General features: G+C 44.2%; 1 protein-coding gene across 1 annotated transcript; it reads right to left on the bottom strand.

Moving 5' to 3' along the window:
• Positions 1–4463: 4463 nt before the first annotated feature.
• Positions 4464–17572, bottom strand: COPS8 (COP9 signalosome subunit 8). The gene is made up of 8 exons (XM_027537995.1): positions 17402–17572; positions 15535–15605; positions 14165–14213; positions 12881–13013; positions 9305–9412; positions 7158–7220; positions 6164–6211; positions 4464–5480 (listed from the first exon to the last, which is right to left on the bottom strand). The coding sequence occupies exons 1-8, from the start codon at positions 17477–17479 to the stop codon at positions 5401–5403; spliced, it is 630 nt and encodes a 209-aa protein (XP_027393796.1). The 5' UTR covers positions 17480–17572; the 3' UTR covers positions 4464–5400.
• Between the last annotated feature and the right edge of the window lie 1205 nt (positions 17573–18777).

Raw genomic sequence — 18777 nt, 5'->3', positions numbered from 1 at the left:
CATCATCAGTCCTTCCAATGAATATTCAGCGTTGATTTCCTTTAAGATTGACTGGTTTGATCTCCTTACAGTCCAAGGGACTCTCAAGTCTTCTCTAGCACCGTAATTCAAAAGCATCAATTCTTTGGAGCTCAGCCTTCTCTATGGTCTGACTTTCACATCCATACATGACTACTGGAAAAGCCACAGTTTTGACTATATGGAACTTTGTTGGTTAAAGTGGTCTCTGCTTTTTAATATGCTGTCTAAGCTTGTCATAGCTTTTCATCCAAGGAGCAAACATCTTTTAATTTCATGGCTGCAGTCACCGTCCACCACATACATATTTATGTGTGTATATATGTGTACATACACCATGTTTCTAATTATTTCATTTTCTAAGTTAGTTTATTTTTTTTGAAAACAAGGATGCTCTCCTCTGTAACTATAGTAGGATCAACAAAATTAGGAAAATTAACGTTGAAACAAAATTATCTGAAATTTGGGACTTTAATATAGAGGGCCAGACAATATATATTTTAGCCTTCCCAGGACACAAGTGTCTGTCTCAACTACTCATTTTGCTGTCGTGTGAAAGCAGTCACAGGCTGTACACACGAGTGGGGGCGTCTATGTGCCTGGAAGAGTTTTATTTACGGCAACGGTCAGTGGCCTGGTGGTGGCTGCAGGCTGTAGTTTGCCAACTCCTGATGTAATCCATAGTCTACTCAGATTTCATCACTTCCCGGGATGTGCTCTGTGATACACTTTATTACAGTGCTGCATTTAGTTGTCGCGCCCCGTTAGTTTCTTTCTGACAGTTTTTCAAACGTTCTTGGTTTTGTATCAGAAAGACACAGGAAAGTGGAAGTCCCCATTCCCTTTAGTGGAGGTGCTTCAGGAGGCGATGACCTGAGGACAGGTGCCACTGCTCTACCGTGGACAGAGCCGTGTCTCTCAGTGGATGGAACTGGGAGATATACTTAAGTCCCTTCTATCCATGCACACACCCATCATCGACCATGCACTCATCCATCCAACCGTCTACCATCCATCCACCCATCTACCCACCCAACCATCTTAAAAGCCAGGAGCTTATTATGCAAGGTCTCTAGTCTAGTCCAGCACCTCAGACTCAGTCTAATAATGCTTCCTCTTTTCTAGAACTGTAACTCCTCTAACAGTGGAAAACCTGGATCCCATTATCTACATTTATTTGTTCAGTCCTAGAATACACAGAATGGAGAAGGAAATGGCAACCCACTCCAGTGTTCTTGCCTGGAGAATCCCATGGACGGAGAAGCCTGGTAGGTTGCAGTCCATGGGGTCGCACAGAGTTGGACACGACTGAAGCGACTTAGCAGCAGCAGAATACACAGAAAGTAGTTTTAGAATGATTAGACTTCACTTTTGCAACAAAGAAAACCATTAACTGGAGTTCAGTGTATGTTTAAAGTTCTTTTTGTCTTTAACCTCTGGACCTATCATCTAAATAGTATGTTCAAAATTTACTTGTTATATCCCTTACCTTCAGGGAAGTTATTTATTTGAAATACAAGAGTGGGTCACTCCTCCTCTACACGCCACCTGCCCCCAATCATCATTTATTTCTTTGAATGTGTGAAATAATGTGTTAAAATAATTCCAGAAGTGAGAACTGTATGATAGAGAACTGACCCTAATTTCCCTTTTTTCAGTCCTCTCCACCTCAGTCCTTCCCATACCCTGAAAGCAAACAACTCCATTATTTTCCTTGTTTGCTTTCTGTGTATTTCCCAGTGATGAGCAAACGTATGTGTATTTACTCGTCTCTCACACAAAATACTGCAGACTCTAGACATTTTTATGACTTTGCTTCTTTCTTTAATGACATATCTGAAAATCACTTTGCCTCAGTGACTGTGATTATCCTTGATTAGAGATAGGTAGTACTCCTTCAAACGTAAATGCCATCATCTATGCATGTGTACGCAATCAGGGTGTTTCCAAACACTTTACAGTCAGAAACAGTGTTGCAATAAATAACGCAGTGTGTGTGTGTGTATTTATATTGTAGGAGTTGAAACCTCAGGGTGAATTCCTAAACATTAGTTGCGGGAACAAAAAGCTCATCAATGCATATGCAATCCTTAGCTATTGCCAAATCCTTCTCTGTAAAAACTTCCAACGTGAATTCCCACCAGCAAAGCATGAGAACCAATTTCCCAGTTTTGCACCAGAATGCAATGCTGTACTCTTAGTTTTTGTCAACTGCATGGGTTAAGTGCACTGTTCTAATTTGCATCTCATTATAAAGTTGAACATCTATCCATGTTTAAGAGCCACTTTTGTAAATTTTTTGTGAGTTGTGTGTTCATATCTTTTGTCATTTTTTTTCTTTAAATTCCCTCAATTTTTGTATTAGGAATACTACTAGCTCTTTATGTTGTAAATATTTTTTCTCAGTTCTCAGACACTGGGTTTATTTTTGGCCATGCAAATGTTTTGTTTTCCGTCAAACTGATTGTTCTTTTCTTTAATCAGAATTTTGAGCCACAGGAGCCTTTCGTTTGCCCAGGTGGAAGAGGAATTCCTCCATTTTTTCTTCTAGGACTGGTGCGCTTTCATTGTTTGACATCAAGATCCCTGATCTATTCCAACTTTATTCTAATGGACTTCTGGCTTTTCCAGTGGCTAACCAATCTTCCCAGAACCATTTAGTACAAAGCCTACTTTTACCCCGGTGATCTGAGGTGCCACCTTTATCCGGTATTCATTTGGGTCTATTTCTCATCTCTCTGTTCGGTTCCCCTGGGCTGTCTGCTACTCACAAGGCACTGCTATTCAAGGGCCTTGCTGTGTTAATGAGAGAGGCTCTGCACTGTTTAGATATCTGCTAGCACAGTGCTCCTCACACCGTGACTGCAGAGGACTCTCAGTTGTCCATTTTGCTTGACTGGAGTTACTTACACATTTAGAATTACATATTTCCATTGCCCGTTGGACTTAACAGCTGTAGCAGGAAAATGGTCTCCTAAAGATGTCCATACCCTAACTCCTGGGACCGTGGGAAAGAGAAATTAAGATAGCAGATAAAATGAAGGTGATGTGAGTTTGAGCAAGCTCCAGGAGTTGGTGATGGACAGGGAGGCCTGGTGTGCTGCGGTCCGTGGGGTCGCAAAGGGTCGGACACAACTGAGCGACTGAACTGAACTGAATCATCCTATTTAAAACTAGATTATCCTGGAATTCCAGGTGGGACCAATGTAACCACAGGGACCCTTCAAAATGGAAGAGGGCAGGAAAGAGGACCTGAGGGGGCAGTGTGAAGGACTCAGCCCGACACTGCTGGCCGTGAAGACACAGGAAGAGGGCCATGAGCCGGGGGAGGCAGGCAGTCTCTGGGAGCTGCCACGGGCCAAGAGAGTGTCCCTAATGGCCTCCGAGGAATGCAGCCTGCTGACAGCTGAGGGTAGCACAGGAGACCAGCTCCGGTTTCTGAGCTGTGGAACCGTAAGAGGGTAAACCCTGTGGCTTTAAGCCCTCAAGTGTACGGTAATTTGCTACCACAGCAATAGGAACCTGATGCAACCTTTTCCACAAAAAACTCCACCTCTGCGTCTAATAAGGCTTCTGGGCTTCAAGTCCCCTTCCAACACTACTGAAGCTGCGCCAGGCTTCTAGTGTGTCATCGGTGTACCTTTCCCCCGTTTTAAAATTTAACAACACAGAAGACTGAAAGTTTCACAAGTGTCTCTTGTAACAGCAGTTATGATTTGACACTTAAAAATGCCATTCATCGTCCCCTGGCTTTACTGTTGCTTCTTTGAAGAGAAAGTCCTCCCTCCCCTGACCCTTGTGCTTTTAATATTTTGTTCTCAGTTTTTGGTAGTTTTACTATGTCGTCTCCGGGTGTGATTTTTTGTATTTATCCTGTGTGGGGTTTTCTGAGCTTCTTGAATCTGTGGCTTGATTTCTCTCATCAGTTTTTGGAAATTCCTGGCCAGTGCTTCAGGTATTACCTTCCTTCTCCATCCTCTCTCGTCCTTGGCGTCCACTCACTGCCTGGTCTCTCTCTCTGCTCTGCAGCCATGTACCGAGCACTCTTTCCGGTAGGCTACCTTTTCTCTAAGTGCTTCAATCTGAATGGTTTCTGTTACTCTCCAGCTGCAGTTTTACCAACGGTTTACTCTAGTTTATACTAAAGGCACCTCGCTACTCCTAGTCTTTCATGATCAAGAAGCCCAGCACAGCAAAACCTTAACTTAAAAGGTATTTAAAGTAACCATTAACATTTAACATTAACATTTAAATGTTAACAGTAGCTGAAATAGCCAGTAAAGTAGATTTTAAATGAGTGAAAACATGAGTCAGGTCACTACCACTATATGGGTCATTTCTATAATTAAGAAATTTGTACTTTAATAGAGACAGTGACAAACTAGAACACATCCGCAGGAAGACAGGATAGTGACACCTCTAGAAACTACCTTCAGTAAAACAGCTGAAGAATTCAATTAAATATTTATTGAACAAATGCAGAATAAATGAACTAGGGGGTGGATTTAACCTGAAAATACAATACACAACTTCAAATGTTCAGAGGGCTGTCACACACAAAAAGGAAAGACGTGTTCAGTATTTCTCCCATGGGCAGAACCTGACCCAAGGCATAAACATAAGCAACCTATAGGCTGCAGACCAGTTGTACAAAGTGTATCACGTAATAGCTTCTTTCCCCAACAATGCATTCCACACTGACATCTCCCTTCTTCTGAAAGGAAATATTACAGCTCCATACTTCTCACAAATGTCTTAAATAAGTCGCACTTTCATGGCAAGCCCTCCACAGCCAGCAATGGATGTACTCACGCTCTCAGAAAAAAATCTAAAGCAAACTGGTTTACCAGGGAAATGGTCTTGTTCCTCAGCTCGGTCTCGGCATTTTGTATTTGTGATTCTCAGGTGGGCAGAGGAAAAGAGCACAGTCTCCAAAGTGGGTGTGAATTACCATCCCCAGCAATGCAGACACTGCCTCTGGGGTGTCCTCCTCACACCGCAACGCACCACGGCGACTACCGACCTACGGTGCAGGCGGGAGGACGCGCTGGGCGCTGCGGCAGGAACGGCACTTGACGACCACTGTTCTACAAGACGCAGGAGGGCTGTATTCACGAGTCACTAGGAAATATAAACTGCATAATACTGCTGGACTCCAAATTGTCAAACATTACAAAACGAGAAATGTTTCAACAACCATTCAGCATGTTTTTAAGGACAAAATATATATAATATACTTGATATTATATATGTATTTTATCACATACTCAGTAAAGTATGCCGAGGTGATTCATCCATCCAATAAAATTGAAAATAAAAATTTTACATTTCTCTACTTGTCAGTATTCAGGCTTCTGAAGGTGGATCTTGAACTCAGAATGGTCAGTTTTCAAGGAAAGCCACATAATCGGTGAGTCTGGCTAACTGCTGCTCGTTGGGGATGGGTGGAACAGGGGCGGGCTCTGCACGTTAGAGAGAAACACAGTCAGACACCAGGGTCACAAAGCCGTGGTCCTGCCACTGACACCCTCCAATGCCTTTTACTTATCAAGAAGGAAACTTTCTTAGATGTGCCTTGATCTTGGACATTTTAAAAAAACAAGCCAAGAAGCCTCAACTTCTATGAGTAGTTTTCCCAAACTGGGAATAGAGGCATGTTTGGTTCTGTTGTTACTCAAGTTTCCACGTGAAGGTTAGAAACACTTTTAACAGGCAACACCTCTCCCAAGAGAACACAGCTCTTCTTGGAAAGACCCCTCCCCATATGACATTAATTTAATAATCACCCAGTTCTTACCACACAGAATATTAAATGGTCAGTGAACAGAAAACCCACAGAGGATCCCTTTTTCAAAAAGCTTAGTTCTCACACGTCGGCCCAGGGCCAAGTCTGAGTCAGGGCTGGCGAGGGGCTCCATCAGGCCTGCCTGACATGACACCATGTCAGTGGGAGGGGCCCACTGCCGCGAGGGAGGCTACAGAGGGGAGCCCCCGTGCAACCTTGTGACTGGATGGAGTACTATAAATACCATGTTAGGATTTAACCTCTTTGTCTACAAGATGAGAGCTAACAAAAAGAAATACTACAAAAACAAGAGAGAAAAGTAACGAAGTACTTTTAAAATGAGCACATGAACACACTTACCTGATAAGGGAATAAACCTGTTGAAGGAAACATCCAGGGCCCCTGCAACTGAACCAAACACAGAGCCCGGTTACAGAGGCCTTGCCCAGAGCCTTCACACGGAACACGGCATTTCCAATGCAGTGGCATCCCAGCCATTCACTTCTCAGAGAAACAGCAAGCACGCTCTACCTGATCACTCTGGTCTTTTTACTACAGCAGCGTTCTCTCACCACGTACATTGGCTGGGCCCTCGTCTGACCCCTCTCCTGCACCCTCAAAGGGCCGCGCACACGGCAGTTTGTGTACTTCCTTACCGTGGGGTCAACAACATCTGAACAATAGGAATCCAGAGCAGGTGGAACTCTGGGAGGGAGCCGATCCGAGCGTTTATGGAGATGGGCACGGAGCCCAGCTCTAAAGCCATAGCAGAAAAGGACATTCCTGGTAAGCAGCAAGGCAAGTGGCTCATTTCAGAGAGGAAGGCTCAGGGACCAGGAATTCAGATGGAGACAATGAGGACAGGCCCAATTGTTAAGGCCTGAACAGGCCAGATAACTTAATTTTGTGAAACTTAAAGCCACTCAAAGTCTTGTTTAGGAGAAGAGTCTACATGTTTACAACATGAAGAGAAAAGGGGAATTTCTGAATATTTTAAGTATCATTTTAAAAGGCAGCAGTTTAGGTATTAAAAATAAGCAGTGAGAAATGGCCCAATAAATAAAAGGATGAGAGATTAATGTTTAGTAAAAATTAAGTTGTAATAAGGATTATAGAAACATATACATACAGGTTTTTAATGAACAAAATACATTAAAAAAATTAAAGTAAAACCAGATAATCTTTAAGATCCTTTCTACCCTAAGTGTCCATCACCCTCTATGTGTATTAAATATGAGTTACTTTCCTGCTGTTGGCATGGCAGAATTTTGTATCAAATTATTCACAGGCAACACCCGAAACCTGCAGCGGCCTCAGAGTTCAGGCTGCGCGGCGGACGAGCAGCTCCACCTACCTGGCTTCTTGGGCATGACCATCCTTGTGGTGGAGTCGGCTTGCCAGCCTTGCTCGAGGATACCTAAATCGTGTATTTAACACAGAAATGTATTTTAAAAACAGAAACTCTACTTACAAGATCCACAACATATCAATGATGTTACCTGTACGGAAGGTCCAACGTGGTAGATGAACCTGTAACGTGTATTTCACTACAGAGGTATCCTAGAGACAGCATTCTCATGGGAACTTATTTGGGAAATACCTTTCTGAAACATCCATGAAAGCCTCATTTTATTCTATCAGGCTGACATAATCACTAAAAAGTGATCAGTTTTCTATAATATATGTATTACGGTATTAACCAGATCAAACTATTAAAAAGAGACATAAGGAAGACGTCTACAGTACTCTCTCTAATCCTGACATCAGGAATAATAAAGATGACGGTGAGGATAAAAACAGCATACCGACACCACACGGAGGCTGGTCAGCGGGTACTGCGCTGGGCGCTCCTACAGGAATCATGTTATGCAGTCATCTGATAGCTCTGTAAAGCTCATCATAACTGCACAGATGCGGAAAATGAAGCTCAGAGAATCCTAGGAACTTGTCTTAGGTTGCACAGCTAGCATGGTGAAGTGGACCAGGATCACAGGCAGACAGTCGTCAAGTATGGACTTTGGGATATATTATTTATTATGGATTAATTTTAATATATTTTAATCTATAATTAATAAATTATGGATTAGTTTTAAAAGAAGAGTCAAAACACATGTCTGTGCGCCTAAGTGACAGTGTGATTTCCTCCAAGGACATCCATTAGCCTGCCATTTATGCACCTATGACTGTGGCAGGCCTTGGAGATTTATGACACGCGGTGCTTAATGGAGACCACGTTTCGATTGGAGAATCCAAAATGCCCAACCCCATAGAAGAGTGCCGCAAGACACCTGCAGTATTAACATTCTACAGCGACCTGGCCAGGGGAGGGCAGACTGGTCGGGACCTGAGAAATGGAAATGCAGACGCACATCTGGAAACCAGTGGGTGAGAGTGGGTGCTGACACCTCAAGGTTACTGGTAAGAAATGGTGACGAAGAACTGGGCTGAAAAGGCGTACGAGGAGCCTACCTTCACTAAGAAGGGTGAAACGTTTCTACAGGCCCAGATCCATTAAAACAAACCCCACCTCCATGCTGATTTTCAAAGGAAAATACATAAAGACGTTAACGAAGTTTAAGCTTAGAATTATGAATATAATGTTACCCACCCAGCACATTTAAAAGCATATGACGTGCACACCCTGAATTTTCCTCCATGTCACACACATGTTCTACCACCTGTAAAAGCTATGATGTAATCGGGGGCTCAGTGGTGGGAATGTCATCAAACACTTGAGCCTACACCTTCATCCACTGCCTCTTTCCTCCAATGACCTGCAGTTCTCTCCACCTTCCTTCTCCCTCCCTCCGTTAGTCAACAGCAGCTCTAATTTTTCCTTCCTGGACATCAACTTGGAGGGCTCACCACTGTTTAGTAGAGAGTAGAAGTTGATCAAAGGTATTAGAGATAAAAGTAGAAAATATTCAGGGGTCAGACCACGGGTGCCATGATAAGAAGTAACTATACAAACAGTAAGGAGGTTCAGTAAGGAAAGAGTTATTAATAGAGTTATCACACGCAACAAGGGTTCATCTCAAAGATAAAGTCACTTTTTAATCTCATAGAAATGGCAATGCATTCCTTCACAAAGCTCCTGTTTTAAGACATCTTTAAATGGTGCCTATCTTTGGTGAAAAGCACTTTACAGGTAAACACAAACCCAATATTTCTTATTCACACTCAGACGTCCAAAAAATTCTATGAATCAAAAAACTTTAACTCATGTGGTGGCAAAACTCACGTAGACCCCAAAGTCTATGCACAGTCTCCTCTCACGCCAACTGCAGGGACACGTGTGCTCTGCGGGAACTACGAGTGGGCTTGGTCACCAGGTGCTGGCTGCCTGGGAGCCGTGCGGTGTATGTCTCCTATCACCTTTTTAAACAACACACACGACCTAAATTCCAAAACGTGTCCTGTCCCAAAGGCTTCAGATAAGGGCTTGTGGACCTATGATTTACATTCCATTTTCTTTGAAAGCAGAAAGTAGGCCCCAAATACCTTTCACAGCCTCCTCCACAGGGAGTCCAACAAAGGCTGCGAAATCGTCGGCGATGATGGAGGTATAGGCTTGGGAGACCAGGGCGAAGGCTCGTCTCCGGGTTGCATCTGTCGTGGGAGTGAAGATTTGGCAGACAGTGAACCAAAAGAGCTGCCAGTTTTGAAACACACAATTAAACTACATCCCAGCCCTTCTCCAACTTTGATAAGAAAAACTAGATCAACCTGAAGATTTGTGCATTCACAGGCACAGCTACAGGCACCTAACATGTAAGAAGGGCTCAAATATTGTTGAACCAACACACTAAATCATTCAGTTGAGTCCAACTCTGTCCCCCGTCCATGGGAGTCTCCAGGCAAGAACACTGGAGCGGGTTGCCATGCCCTCCTCCAGGGGATTTTCCAGACCCAGGGATGGAACCTGTGTCCCCTGCAGCTCCTTCACTGGCAGGTGGGGTCTTCACCACTGAACCACCAAAGAAAGTGAAAGTGAAAGCCGCTCAGTCGTGTCCAACTCTTTGTGACCCCACTGACTATACAGTCCATGGAGTTCTCCAGGCCAGAGTACTGGAGAGTGTGGCCTTTCCCTTCTCCAGGGGATCTTCCCAACCCAGAGACTGAACCCAGGTCTCCCACATTGCAGGTGGATTCTTTACCAGTTGAGCTGTAAGGGAAGCTGAACCACCAGGGAACATGCATTTCTTACACTTCCTCTGAATGAAAAATATCTCAGGTTAAAAAAATAAAAAAAAACTCAGGTGATAACAAAAATTACAAAGATGGAAAAAAGTTACTATGGCTAGGACTCCAATTCTAAGAAAATTTCATTTGTATTTGGGATGTATATTTCAAAATTTCTCTTTATTCCACTTACAAACACTGGACTGAATGGAGCGGAAGTTACCTTCTCCCATGATCAGGGGTCCTTTCTCAGCAGAGTTTCTGACACAGGATCACAGCTGGGAGCCGCTGAACAAACCTGATAACCAGAGCCCCCTTCCTAACTTTCAAGTCTGCTCTGAACTCTTGACTTGACATCATTCAAGTGCAAATCCCAAGGTGGAGCCCTGAGCCCCACAGGAAGGGGCTGTAAACAATTCCAGCAACAAAACTTCCCTAGAGACCACACACGGGCTCCCCCAGGCTTAAATTTCCACATTAAGTAATTCAGGGATGAAGCAGAGACAATAAAGGAATGGTAGAAAAAGCCCAGCTGGCCTGTCTTCAGCCCATCCTTCAGTGACACAAAAGCTCCTCCACGTGACTTTGACATGCTTAGGAATCATGGAGTTTACCTTCCACATTTAATAGGCAAGTGTACACATACAAGACAGCCCTGAACATAAGAAAACCCGCCCCCCACTCCTGAGACACTTACAGCCACACCAACCCCCGCAGACACCCTCTGCTCCAAGCAGCCCGCTGGTTCTGCTTGCGCCTCCTCAGCACTGTGCTCAGCCTGAGGCGCTGCGCTTGCCTCACTATGCGGTCTGAACCGCCCTCTCTTCTCTTCCTGGGTCTATCTATAAACTCTGCGCTGGAGCTCACTGCCATCTCCGCCCTTCTCTGATCTCATAGCATCACTTACTTACTTAACAGGCAATCTTTTACCACCCACATTGGGCACTGCAGCCCTCCCCTCCACAACCCCCCCCCCCCGCCCCCCCCCCCCCCCGGACTTCTCTACAGGCGGGCTTTCACGTCCTTTTATCCCCCAAGGGGCCCAGCACCTCTAAGGAAGGGTGTGCTGCACACAGGCTTGTGGAAGGTCTCACGGGAACCCAGGTGGGCCCGACCCCAGCCTTTGGGCTCTCCTCTTCCTTCGACATCGCTGAGAGGCGATCCTGTGGCTTCCTTTCTCCCTGAGCCTAACTGCCTCCGCAGCTTTCACTGAGCCATTATTTGCTTCTCTTCCAATTCCTTCCTTCATTCCTACCTATTTTCAGCAAATGACCTTAAAGTAGACTTCTAACACAGCTGAGAGATAACGAAGCTTTTCTCTATTGAAAGCTACAGACATTCAACGGAAAAGAACCCAGAGCAACAATGAAAGAGGAAAACACAAGTGTGCAGCAAAAGCTACATTCACTCGATAAGCCTCCCATATTTTACAAACATTTACTTTCAGGTTCAAGTACTCTGGTCAGATTTTCAGAGTTGAAAAAGGGAACAGAACAAGAAAAGAATGTGAATGAAACGGAAACAGAGTGGAGAGAAGAGAAACACCCAGGGGAAGGCAGAGCAGAAGGGTAAGGCAGCAGGCGTAAAGGCTGCGTGAACCACGGCACCGGCCAGAGGCCGAGACCCTCAGGCTGCCTTCAACCCCTCAGCACAAACGAGCCTGACGTCTGCATCCTGGCCGGGCACCGGGAACCTCAGCAGTGAGATGTGCAGCCTCAGGAGGGCACGCATCAGAACAAGCAGGAAGGTGGACTAAGTTGAGCTGGCACCTAGTATCGCTGGCAGTTCTTCCCAGGACAAAGTCTTGGGGAGACCTTGAGAGACAGCTTATTCTGTTGCTCAACGAATACTTCAGTGTGCCTATGATCTACCAGGAACTGCCAACGCCAGTGCTAGAGACAGAGGGGAAGGTGAGCCAGCTGCCCTTCGCGATCCACCTCTGCCCTTAAACCCCAGGGAGGCTGGCCACCCAGGCCTTGGCACCTGGGCTCGCTGGGTGAACGTGGGTCCGCAGGGCAGGGCATGTACTTCCTCAACCCCCTCCCTGTCTTGCTCTGGATCTGAATTTCTCAGGACATACGCAATGACACCAAGGTTATTTCCTGTGGGAATATCCAAAGCCACCCCTCCTGCGCCAGGGCAGCCTATTCTCCTGCTTGTCATGCACACTGTGCTGCGTTACCACGCCGAGAATGCGGTACACTTCAGAGGCGATCTTTGCCTTCTCTCCCCTGAAAAGCTGACATCCCTTGCCAGAGTGATGAGCAGTATTCAAGAATTCCTGCTCACTGACCCTCCAGAGCAGGAGAGTGGATAATGAAGGCAGGGATTAACCAGAGACACAAGGCAACAATACGAAGTGACGGTATACCAGCACATAAAAGAGGAAGCAACACGGGGGTGGGAGAATGGAGAGAGAGGGGCAGGTCAGAGTTCTGCTGTGCTACACTGCATTAACTTGTGATTAAAAAAAAAGGGTTAAAGAAAAGTTTGAGTATCTATATACTAAATTGATTAGTCATAAATTCAGAAGTGGAAGAAAGTCCATGAAAGGCTGAGGTTCACAGAGTCCATAGCAGTCTCTACTTTCAAATATGTGGGGTTTAAATCTTACTCCCTTGAACTTACTGGAATATTATAAAATTTCATTTCAGTAGGAAAAATCATTTCTTACTGATAAGCAACTTCAGTCAAGAGTTAAATTAAGAGGCAGCAAGGCCCTCAACTGCTGATACAAACTCAAGTGACATGAAATCAAAGCACAATTTTAGCAAATTTAAAAAAGAATTCTGAAAACTTCCCCAATTCACCAAGCAAAATATCTATTTTTCAAACACACTGAGTTACTCCAACACTTAAGGTCTAGTCTCATTTCTTATTCACAGAGGACACTACCTCTGAGAGCTTCCATGATTGGCTGGACGGCCTCAGACCACTGATGGGCGTTGATGGTGCTGTAGACCCCGGGGAAGTCCCTCTGCCAGATCCGCTGGCCAACTGACCAGATCCCCCCAAGTTCCGAGTTTGCCTGCAAGAAAGGTTACTGCCTTTGAGGACACTCACTCTGCACATATACCAACAACTGAAGCTTAAAACAATGCAGCATTTAAGAGCTGTAACTGCTTCGGCCCAATCACTTTCAAAAAGGTGTTTAAATGCTCTGATTACTACTATAGAATTTATTGGCATATTTTATACAGATTTTTATTAAAAAATTAAGGCACACGAAAGTATTCCAAAAATATTTCATATAATTTAGGAATGATTATATAAAACACTTTTTTTTAGCAGATGTTTTTTATTTACATTTCATATATATAACATATAGAACACCTAACATCTATATATACATGTACATAAAATACATACCCCTAAGGGCAAAAGTAATAGCAAAATGGCTAATGATATAGACTCTCAATCTAAGATGTCATAAAATGTAGCAGAAGGATAGCATTTCTACTAATAACACTGAAACTATGCATATAATTTATACCTTTAAGTCAATGACACTGGAGAAACATTCCAAACTTACTTAATAGAATGTGGAGGAAAAAGAGTACAAATACTAATCTGGTCTGCTGCTGAATATCAATAATGAAGAAAGGGATTTAGGTAAATTCTTGTTAATGTTTTGTGAACATACAAGAAACTCACTTCACATTTATGTGAGACACAGTGGATCATCAGAAATGAAAAATTTACTTCTTTCCATCTTGGAAGAAACTATTAAGTGAGTTCATCTACTCTCTCATGAAAAACAAGAAATCTAAAATCCTAGTTACCGAAAAAAAATCTTAATGCTCTGAATAACTATTATTGTTAAGAGTGTTCTTGTAAATAATATTACTTGCAAAATAAATAACATTTAGAAAACTGCACAAATCAGTTAAAAAGAAAATAATAAAACAAAACCCAAACTTCTATCTAAACTACGCCGGTTGTTTGTCAGGTAAAGTGACACCTATAAAGTATGTTAGGAAACCTGATCGGAAGGAGCTGAGCACAGATTTTTACTCCATCCAAGGGAAATTAAGATTAGAGGAATCTAGATCTATTCTTTAAATTTAAAGGCAGTTTAATACCTTTCGTGAATCACATGGAAAAGAAAACAGAAACTTTGCTTTTTAAGTGAATGGCATCACTATATTGAAGCAGTAAGATATTCTGAGGAATACTTACAGATTTTATAGCAGGTGGTATTCTTTTCCAAAGATATCTTGCATTGTTCCTAATTTACATCCCCCCAAGAAAGAACAAGCAATGTTAAAAAATCGCCTCAGTAAATAATTAAAATTTTAGATCCCACTGCAAACACACAGAAGTATACTTTAAAATTCTCTATACAATACAAAATGAAATTTAGTTTTACATGAATTTGTCCAGGGAAAGTAAGAGTGGTTTTCCAGATAAGACATGAAATATTTTTATCAAACTAATATTCTGCCGTTTTTAGTAAACTTTTTAAAAATTCATATCTTAAATTGAGGCAACAATGTAAAGACTTAGATAGAACTGTCTAAACCATTCATATATAAAATAAACCAATTCATACACTTTCAAAGGCCTAGCATTCCTAACAATATGCATAGTATACAACGCTTTTCTCCTTATCATGACCTCTCCCCCTACGAGTGAGCATATAGGCACCAAAACTTCTAGGCAGCTTTTTCTTTTTTCAAAGAGTTTGGAAGCTTGAATGACAAGAAGCATATGACGAAAGCATTATAAAACAGGAAACATAATTTGTATGCTACATGAGTAATGAAAACCTCGGTTTAGTTTAAAAGGTACAAAATGAAAAGGTTTAGAAGAATTTAAAGCAAAATTTAACAGCAACCATCAGTGGGACGCAGCACTACAAGGGACTCTTTTTGCACAATTATACTTTCCCACTTTTCTTCTGTGAACATGAACTAAGAATAATTACAAACAAAACCTTTCAAGAAATGTTATACACTGATAACAAATTCCTTTTGGCTTTCTCAACTTCCCCTTTTAGTTTCTCTTAGTCTACTGATTACACGGGAAGTTAAATAAACAGAGGTCATAAAAAATACAGGTTTGATAACCAGAGGGAAAAAAAGATCAACAGATTTAAAGGAATTTATTGACACTGCAGTTTCTCATAATAAATTGGAATGTTTCTTAGAAGACATATATAAAACAGGTGTATTTTAAAACAACTCAGACTAATGATAATTTCTTTTTTTTTTTTTTTTTCACATGTTTCAATGCCATTCTCCCAAATCTTCCCACCCTCTCCCTCTCCCACAGAGTCCATAAGACTGTTCTATACATCAGTGTCTCTTTTGCTGTCTCGTATACAGGGTTATCGTTACCATCTTTCTAAATTCCATATATATGTGTTAGTATACTGTATTGGTGTTTTTCCTTCTGGCTCACTTCACTCTGTATAATGATAATTTCTTAAGTCATGATTCAATACATGAAACAAGCTCCTTGGACCCATGTTTCAGTGATACTACTTCAATGTAAGAATAATTTCCTGAGGAAGACGCTTCTCTTGGCTTTAGGTAGAAGGTACTTACATGTCATTATGGAGTAGATACAAAGCTAGAAGCTGACCATACACTGGGGGTGTAGCAATTCCTCCTGGAGCCTATAAGGCCAAAAAAAAAACAAAGAGAAATAAACCTCATTTATTCTTTTATATTTTAAAAAGTGTTTTCTTAAGTCACCTAAAGAGTAAGCATACTTTGTAGCAGTTGTTATTATGGATGGAGAAACGGTGCAGGAAGCATCAGACACTAAACCCAGAGGATTACACTTAGCTCTTTCTTCAGCTGCGACTCCTCTGTCTGGGCCTCTATGTATTCATATACACAAGAATATTTAAACGCAATCCCTTTCCCAATTTTCAAATTCTTACTTTGTTGTACTACTGTAAGAAATGTCTCCAACAGATTCCTAAAGCAATATGATTAATTCTGCCCACGATACCAAATACATTGAATATCTAAGTAAACACATAATAAAGAGAAAAACATCAGCTGAGTTACAAAAGAGCTGAGTTACAAAAACATTCTTCTCCTCACTCAATTTCAGTTCATTCAGAAGACATCTATAAAGTGTCTACTGGAGAGCTGCTGCTTCTGGCAGCTGTCTCCTCTGGTTAATTAACTTTTTATATCAACACTATAAATGCCATTAAGTGCCTTTCCTCGAAAAAAACCTTACTACTTTAGTAGTTGCGTGATACAATGTTCACCTGTCCTTCTGAAGACAAGGGGCTTCCCTGGTGGCTCAGACTAGTAAAGAATCTGCCTGCAATGCGGACAACGACCAGGGTTCCATCCCTGGGTGGGGAAGATCCCCTGGAGGAGGGCATGACAACCCACGCCAGTATTCCTCCCCAGAGAATTCCAAGGACAGAGAAGCCTGTGGACTCCTGGGGTCAAAAGAGTCGGACACAACTGAGCGACACACACACCACACACACAGGTGCAAAAGAGTCAGACACGACTGAGGGACACACACACGAACAAAAGACTCGGACACGACTGAATGACACACACCACACACACGAGTCGGACACACTAAGCCACACACACACACACACACAAGACTCGGATATGACTGAGTGAAACACACAACACACACACACGCAAAAGAGTCGGACACACTGAGCCACACACACAAGAGTAGGACACACACACACACACACGAGTAGGACACACACGACACACACACGAGTAGGACACGATTGAGCAACACACACAGATACCACACACATACGCGGACACACGAGTCGGACACGACTGAACGACACACACACACCCCCCCCACACACACGAGTCGGACTCGACTGAGAGACACACACACACCACACACACACACACAAATGAGTCGGACACGACTGAGCGACACACACAGACACCACACACACACGCGCACACACGAGTCGGACACGACTGAGCGACACACACACACACCCCACACACACGAGTCGGACGCAACTGAGAGACACACACACGACAAACGGCAAGCTTCCGAGCTAACGTGAGACTAAGAACGGCTTTCTGAATCAAGCAAAGGCTACAGCGGTCACACCTCCGTCTGTGCCTGTGCCTGCACTACAGTCTTAATAAACCCACATTTCTGCACCTCTCCGCACAGCGCAGAGGAAGGGCCTTTAGTCCAGCACAGAAGCGTATGGAGGGTGTGAGGGGCAAAGACGCACAGTGGTTCCGGACTCACTAGCTGAACACAAACAGCGAAAGGCTCCCGGTGAGTCTGGGGGGACCAGGCCCGGGCGCTCAGCCCAGCCCCCCGGGATTCTCACGCCAGCTCCCGCGCCCTCCAGGCGCTGGCCCCGAGCCCCACGGGCCCCAGGCCCCGTTACCCTGGAGACCGAGGCCGCCCGAGGCCTCGCGACCCAACCAGGCGGACTGCTACCTCGAGCTCCTGGTTCTCGCACTGATCCAGCAACTTTTTGAAACTAAAGGAACTTTCCGCCATCACCGCCACTGGCATTTTCCAAGCCGGTCCCCCGCCGCGCCTCCTCAGCAGAACCAGGCCCCGCTCTGTCCCTCGGGGCGTCGCGCCCGCGATGACGTAAAAGCCGACGGCGCCGCCGAGCGCCCCTGCGCAAGCGCCTCGCTGGTTCCGCTGCGTCATCAGACGTCGCTGCGACGGGGACGGGGTCGCCGCCGCTCTGACCCGCCCTCTCGGTGCCCTGGAGGACTGACCCGGCTTCTGGGAGCCGCGGTCCCAGCACATGGCAAAGGCTGGGCGGGAGGAGTTCTGTGCATAGTTGAGGTTTTTCCAGTGGTCGTGTATGGATGTGAGAGTTGGACTGTAAAGAAAGCTGAGCGCCGAAGGATTGATGCTTTTGAACTGTGGTGTTGGAGAATACTCTTGAGAATCCCTTGGGCTGTAAGGAGATCCAACCAGTCCATCCTAAAAGGAAATCAGTTCTGAATATTCATTGGAAGGACTGATGCTGAAGCTGAAACTCCAGTACTTTGGCCACCTGATGCGAAGAACTGAGTCACTGGAAAAGACCCTGGTGCTGGGAAAGATCAAAGGCAGGAGGAAAAGGGGACGACAGAGGATTAGTTGGTTGGGTGGCATCACTGACTCCACGGACATGAGTTTGGGTAAACTCTGGGAGTTGGTGATGGACAGGGAGGCCTGGCATGCTGCAGTCCATGGGGTCGCAGAGTCGGACACGACTGAGCGACTGAGCTGAACTGAACTGAAGACTTTTTAAAGTCTACTTTGAGACCTTGCAAACTTAAACGTTTAAAGTAGCTTTTGTTTCCGCCTACACCTGCTCCTTCAGCAGCCCTCCCACAGCAGTGAAGGCGCTGTAGTTCTGCCTGCCGGGCTCCCCTCCTGCAGGCCCCCACGTTTTTGCCTCCAGGTGGAGCTTCTCTGGCTTGGACCTTCGAACCCTAAGGTGCAGTATTCTGTAGACTTCCAGTCGCGCTGCCCTCCCCACGCGGCCACTGCAGCCGAAATGAGATTTTCAGAAACATGATCAGATCTCGTTATTCTTCTGAAAATGATAAAAATAACAGCAAATCCCTAAACTCCAGTGTTTGACATTGCTTGTGTTGGCTTAAAAAAATAGCCACAACTTTAAAAGTTTAGAGTTGTGTTTTCAAGTAGTCCTAAGAGAACTGCTCTAAAGAGCAGGGAAGGGAGGAGTCAGGTTATACAGAAGTCTTACAACAAAGGGTAGGTGGTCTGAACATCAAAAGATTCAGTTCAATTCAGATCAGTCGTGTTCGACTCTTTGTGACCCCATGGACTGCAGCGCACCAGGC

Source organism: Bos indicus x Bos taurus, chromosome 3 (genome assembly GCF_003369695.1).
Source record: "Bos indicus x Bos taurus breed Angus x Brahman F1 hybrid chromosome 3, Bos_hybrid_MaternalHap_v2.0, whole genome shotgun sequence".
NCBI classification, from domain to species: Eukaryota; Metazoa; Chordata; class Mammalia; order Artiodactyla; family Bovidae; genus Bos; species Bos indicus x Bos taurus.
The sequence above is the reverse complement of the archived record's forward strand: the minus strand, read 5'-3'. Positions and strand labels throughout refer to the sequence as shown.